Source organism: Acanthaster planci, linkage group LG10 (genome assembly GCF_054643075.1).
Source record: "Acanthaster planci isolate LZ-2023a linkage group LG10, COTS_SCS, whole genome shotgun sequence".
Classification (NCBI taxonomy): Eukaryota; Metazoa; Echinodermata; class Asteroidea; order Valvatida; family Acanthasteridae; genus Acanthaster; species Acanthaster planci.
Window position 1 is genome coordinate 7,672,283 of NC_141786.1, and position 6,710 is coordinate 7,678,992.

Below are 6,710 nucleotides of genomic sequence, written 5' to 3' on the forward strand. Positions count from 1 at the left end.
TGCAATAAAAACTGCTACCATGCCTATGTGCGTTTTTTTCGATAGCTTACCAAACGTCTGTGCTGGAGCAGATGCTTCTCTATTGTCAGATACCTGAGTTAATCAGTTCATATTCAATCTAAGAGGCTAGCAGAAAACACTGGCGAATGTCTCAAATTTTTTTGTGACTCAGCCAGTGATGTCTGATGTATTCTAATGCTAAGGCAAATTCTTTATGTATTGTAATTTCTTCGAATGTAGTACAGCTACTGCCGCTCTTGGAAGCTGTAGTCGATTCACTGACGCTCTCCCCTCGCTTCCATGCCTTATAAACGGCCATCAACCTCTTGAGGGCGTACTGCACCAACCCTACTACCAGTGAGGCGTTCATCAGGCCCATCGCGATCCCCAGGAACTTGACTGCGCGTGCCGGCAGCGGGTGCGCGACCACGCAGTGCACGAGATACTGCGAGACGACGCCGCGGATTGTCAGGAAGCTGGCCACGAAGGCGACGTCGTTGACTTCGTACCACATGTTTCCCTTGTGGATGCCCTCTTCGCGTAGGAACCAGCGTAGCTGCAGCATGGGGTTCGTGCACTCCATGAGACCAATGGCGGCGCTGACCTCTGTGCCCGACAAGCCCATCCAGAGTGACGTCATCATCCCAGCCATGGAGACTGCGTGATGGGCGGCGAAGAAGTGAGTCTCGTGGCCGTAGACTTTGAGCGCCACACAGAAAATCGTATCAAAGAAGAAATATCCCAGACAGGTGACTAAAACAGTGGCCTCAAACAGGTTTGAAACGCCACCTGCACAATAGAAAAAAAGGTCACATTTAGTAAGCACCATGTTCGATGAGGGAGTCATTTTTATTAATTAAAGCATGTACATTATATTTCATGCTGCGTAACCTTGTTGGGTTTTAGGAAGGTTTTGAGTTACTCATATAAGTGAATTATTTGTAAGAAGCTACTTATTTTTATTCACCTTCAAAAGATATGATCGTTGTAAAAATAATAAATAATTTAATAAAGCCCCTGCTCAGAGAATGAATAACAAACGCAATGAGATCTTAAATATTGCGGGAAATGGGGAAATTCAGAACCAATCCTTCCTAAACCTGCTTGGCGTGCTTAGATAACATCCCCAAACATTTCTGACTTGATTTCCACACGACGACGTGAGGTTGTCTTGGCCTACCGCGTACCGTTGTGCATCTTCATTTCACTGCAAAACTAGGGTGTTAAATTAAACGTCCCTGGTGTTATCAGAGGACTACACCAACACTGGTGTTAAAATTCTGGTGTTATTTGGTGTTACCTTTAACACCCTCCAGTGCCCTGTAAAACAGGCACGCAAAATAACACCAGCGGAGTTAAAGTAACACCCTATGGTGTGGTCATCTGATAACACCAACAAGTGTTGATTTTAACACCAGAGTTTTCACAGTATTTGAAAGCAACCCATTCCAATGATCTTTTAATATTCTGTATGCATTCAAACCAAACATTTACCGTAGATTAAGAGAAAGAATCCCACCAAATTGAAATGGTCCATGTGATGAATGTTTTTGTGTAGACACACGTTTTCTTGAAACTTTCAGCACGTTTTTGGTGAAAATTTAGCTCTTCCTGACGATTGAGGGCGCTGTTGCTGTGATGTCATTTCAGGAGGATATACTGCTCGTTCAGGGGGATTCTGTTTAGGTTGTGAGCACCAAAATTATCTCTTGGAAATAATTATGGAAAAATTTGGTTCATTGGCCTAATTATACATACTGGGACCTAGACAGATTGCAAAAAGATAACAATTTAAGACGTCTGTGTCCCGAAATTTCTACTATATTTTAGTGCTGAAAAACACATGTAATAATTGGGTTGTTTCCCGTAATGACTTAACACTTTCCGTCAAAATACAAATTTGCATCAGCGTAAAATGAAGAATACAAACCATCCAAAAGTGTATTTGCGAGGACTGCTTTACGGAAATTATGGAACATTTTAAAAGAGGGGAGCCGAGCACAACTTTCCTCCTTTGTTCGATTTTTCGAAGATTAAAAGCAACCACTTGCCACCATGACAGTCCCAATGAACGAAAAGGTACACTGTCGAAAGGGGCAGGAAAATGCTCATACACGTGCAAATAAACCTGATAAACTCACACGTATCACGTAGAGGTTGTTAAGAATTCAACCACTATGAAGTCTTAGTCAAAGCTACGAAGTTCTGCTGGCAAATAGACGAGACAGAAAATTATATATCGCAGCATTTCTTTTAACTACGCTATTTTCTATTTGATTCTTTATAAGGTAGCGAGCTATGAGGTTTGCAGTAGCAGCACGCAAGGGTACCTCTTCATGGGCATGTTTGGTTCTGAAAAGAACCACATTATTTGGCCCCGTGTTATTAATCCAAGTAGATGGACAAGTTCGGAATTGAACCCTTACTATACACGTAGGAAAAAACTAACCGTAATTACACAAAAATCTCAATAGAAAATTTGGAATAATGTGAGCTGCGCGCCGAGTGACTGACCTCTTGTCTGTTGTCCTGGGTAGGCCTATATACAGAACGATATTCAAAAACTGCCTTGGGTCGATTGCCTTGAGGGGTTTATCAGACGCAAACAACCGATCATCTCGTGCACACAAGGTTGGTATGGTGTCCCGCTTTGGCAGGTCTGATCCTGGCCATGGTAGGTCATGGCCATATGAACGTTGATTTGACCGGCTATGACGTCACTGGAACAGGATCCGAACTGCGACAGAGGGCTTATGATTTCCAGCCAGGGAGCAGAATTTTTAAACAATACATTCGGGAAACTCAACTTGAATAGAGGCTACCGTCGTGGCTCTTGACGATTGTTTTCAAAGTGAAGTAAATCTGACTTTCAACGGGTGAGGCTTTCCACGAGGAAACTTGTTTCCTCTTAAGATTGGCAATAAACCCAAGTTGCATTTTTTTTATTTATCGTTAATTTATGTATTTTTTAATGGAGACGTACATGGTGCATCCCATTCAAACGCCCTCACAGTTCTTTGATTCACTAACTTTAATATACTGCCAACAAACGGGCAGGTCTATAGACCATAGGTGTTTCGTTCAATGGTGACAACGCCCCTCCTGTTCGTATTACCGCTGCTGAACGTGGGAGGATGACAGGTGTAAAATGTGTCATTGGGATAAATTAACGCCATGCAAATTTCCCTCGTACAATTGTCTCCGATACCGATGTTACAAAACCGACAATCACAGTCCTAGCGTAAACAGAGACTTTGAACAGTGAATCATAATTTGAAGGAACAATATTTGAAACCAATGATAGCAGTCAACTGTCGACATTCAACGGAAGTTAGCGCCCCTTGTGATTCGTTCTCTATTTTGCTAATTGTCGTAGCTGGATCATTTCCATGACCATTTGGAGTTCCTGCATATATAATTACTGTCTAGATTTGGCAGGGACGGTCAGCCTAAGATCTGTTTCAATTGGCCTGATGTCGGCTATGGAAAAAATCCCGACTGCCAAGAATGAAATGTGTAGGTGCCAGAGATTTCCCCCCGGGATGCTCCGGGGTTAACATTTGACCAAATATTAGAGGGTTGAATATGCTGGGTATAAACAGATGAATGCTTGTAACACTCATGGTTCAGATGTTGTACTGTGAATGTGTTGAGTATGTTTGAACCCTAAAAGAGCCAGCTTTGTTTTTGCCCATTTCACAGCCTGCGGGCGGATACTGCCCCCCGTGCCTCTCGTGATTATTGTGAAACTTGAAATGCCTGTACAAACATTACTAAGCATTGCAGCTGTGAGGTTTGAACTCATTCAAAAGTACAGTTTTGTTGTTACGGTTATTTGAAGTTCATGGCTACATGCGTACCAGTGCGCGTGCATTGAGCACCGTAGTGGAAAAAGTAAATATTTTTGGCTGACCCGTCTCTGGCATATGCACGCTGCGCGAGAACAGTATGTTCATTTTTTGAAAAAATGGTGTCAATATGACCACAAAGAGTTACTCTAAAAACTCCTAAAGGCTCAAATCCTGAAGAATGCACGGCGGCGATATTGGTAAAAATGTCCAGGGTCATCCCTACCCAGCTCCTTTGGGGGTAAACTCTAAATTCAGTTGACGTTTTCTTTTCCAGGCATCTACTGCAGGCACTGTTTTGTCCTTGCCTTTAACATTTGTTCATGTTATTGTTCTTGAAAAATAATAATGACTCAGTGAGGCATTCGTGCATGGATACGGGAGTGATTTAATTTACACACTTTACCTGGATTTGTGAAGGGAGACGGATTGTACCAGACCCCAAATACGAGTGACATGGTGGAAACCGTGACGCCGTGAATGGCCCCTACGATGCGGCTGTTCCAGCCGTAGCTGCGACGGGGTTGCAGGCAGCAGACGACGGTGAACACAGTCGTCCAGGCGACGAACGACACCAGTACTGCCTTGGCAGCGTTCCATCCGCTTGGTGCATCCATGCCGGCCGTTTTAAGTGTCGACTGAAACAGCAAGGGAAACAGAAAGACTTGTTAGACCGATGAGTGCTGTCTCATCGCTTATTTTCTTCCTAAGGTTTTTCCGTTCGGCAATTAAAACCATCCTACTAAGTGGTTTGAGAAACTGGGAAAGAATTCATAATACCAAGACAGATGTCGCACGTTAAGTTGATATCAGTGACTGTAGTCATTTCAGTATAGCACGAGTACAAACTAGGACCTGGGGAACATTGGTTTAGAAACGAAACCTTAAAATAACTGCCAAATGTCTGTGTCAACAAACATTGAGTATTTTCAATTCGCAGAACACAGAAGTTCTGGTAAATTTTGAAATAGCCGGTTTTGCCGTTGGCGCACCCAGTGTGTGCCTCTACGCAGTCAGCCGATCTGACTTGCCACTGGTGTTTAGAAAAAAAAAGGCTTTTAAACCAAAAGGCAATGCTGGAAGAATGCCGGTAATATATTACTGCATTATGATATCGGCGCAAATAAGTGTCCTCACTTGAAGTCAATTCTTGTTGAAGTAGACGTTTTTTTCCTAGCATAAAACAAAATTGTTGGCTGCAAATTTGTGCCATACATTGAATAGCCTGAATAAAAGACCCATCTTTTCCGACGGGAAACAGACCAAAAAAAAAGAGCCACATTTATGAACATTTACAATAATCATACTTTTTCAAGTCCACTACTCTATGAATAAACCAGCGCGACCAAACTCCCCCATTCAGTCCAGTTGCCCACTGTAGTATTCCAAATCTGTTATGCGTAATTATTCATGTGCCCATGTGAGAATGTATTACTAGCACACTTCCAACTCGGCATTTTGGAAGCTGGATTGGGTGATACCTTATTATAATCCGTGCGCTAGCGTGAAAAACGTTCATTGTCCTCTTTTTGTACAGAGAAATGGTTGTCACTTAGCATTGACTTACTTATCAAGAACTCTCATTTTCACTGATGGAATGTGATTTAGCACACGTGATAAGTGAGGATTATTAACAATTAAAAACACGATGATGGAAGGCCAATACATATTTTCTGTCTGTAGAGCCATTGGAGAGTTTTTAAAACATGCTCTTTAAGGGTCCAGGTATTACTGATGGTTAACCTTCGAGAGGAGAACAGCCACAACGAGCCAAGTTTTAATGAGCTTGTCCACTTTAAATAGGAACTCTGAAACGATGATATTACTCACCAGTGTTATCCAGGCAGGTGTAAGCCGGAGGTGTTTTAGGCGAGTTTGAAGAGTTACTGCAAGGTACACCGGGATGAGAAGACGAGGACCCTCGTGTTCCTTGTCCATACAGGGCTCGGTGATTGAGACTGATGTCCACCAATGTAATGTTTGTATTTTTTAACCTTGTCAAAAGTGGGATGTAATGTAAGGCGATCGTTTCCAGTGCGATCTCTACAAACGTATACAGGCCCCGCACTTCTGCATCTATTGGAACTATTAATTCACGCCCTTGGCTAAACACACATTTTTATGCGTGCATGCACGGCGTAATGCCATTAATACCTGTAATGACCGATTTGTATGGCTGTTGCTTGAGCAGGTCGGCTTGTCACGAAAACAAGGCATTCAACTTTTTCAGGTGTGTGCGACCGTAGTTTCTGTTCTACAAAGCCCCATGGCGGTACGATATACGGCATATTCAGTTGTTTCACTTGAGTAAATATTCTGAACTCCTTGAAAGAGTGCTTTAGGCAACTTGCATGGATCCTTTATACGACGCAGAAACCACAATGAAAGAATCCCTTTATGTGCAAAACGACGCAAGATGGATGGACACATTATTGCTGGTACCTTACTTCCAGTGATCTACTGCTGCTATGAGGCTGGTAATCGTGGTTTAAAATCGATCTTAATATCAAACCAAGTACTGGAAGAAAATCATAATTCTCGCATCCCAATTGTTATTATGCAGGTGGGTTCGAAATGGAATGCCAGATGTCAAGAATGTAGGCCTACATCATGTGCCAACCTACAACAAAAAGCGTCTTTTTTTGGGAAATTTTGAAAAGCATCAATTCACCCGAGTGCAGCCACGTATGCTTTAGCAAAAAAAAAAAATTAAACACGGCGTATCAAAAATGGCTTCCAGAGCTACAGCTACGTCTATTGTCTGTGCATCTCCTCGTATTTCCAGTGGAATGGAGACCAAGACCTAGCCCTAGACAACAGATTTGGATGCAGCTAGTGACCCCTCTAGTGTTAATGAAACAT

The 6,710-nt window shown here is 42.6% G+C and overlaps 1 protein-coding gene across 1 annotated transcript; it reads right to left on the minus strand.

Annotated features, from left to right (window-relative positions):
• Positions 1 to 70: 70 nt before the first annotated feature.
• LOC110976713 (TLC domain-containing protein 5-like) lies at positions 71 to 6,064 on the minus strand. Its single transcript, XM_087142754.1, has 3 exons — positions 5,679 to 6,064; positions 4,255 to 4,486; positions 71 to 789 (listed from the first exon to the last, which is right to left on the minus strand). Exons 1-3 carry the CDS (start codon positions 5,784 to 5,786, stop codon positions 152 to 154), a joined length of 978 nt encoding a protein of 325 aa, XP_086998880.1. The 5' UTR covers positions 5,787 to 6,064; the 3' UTR covers positions 71 to 151.
• Between the last annotated feature and the right edge of the window lie 646 nt (positions 6,065 to 6,710).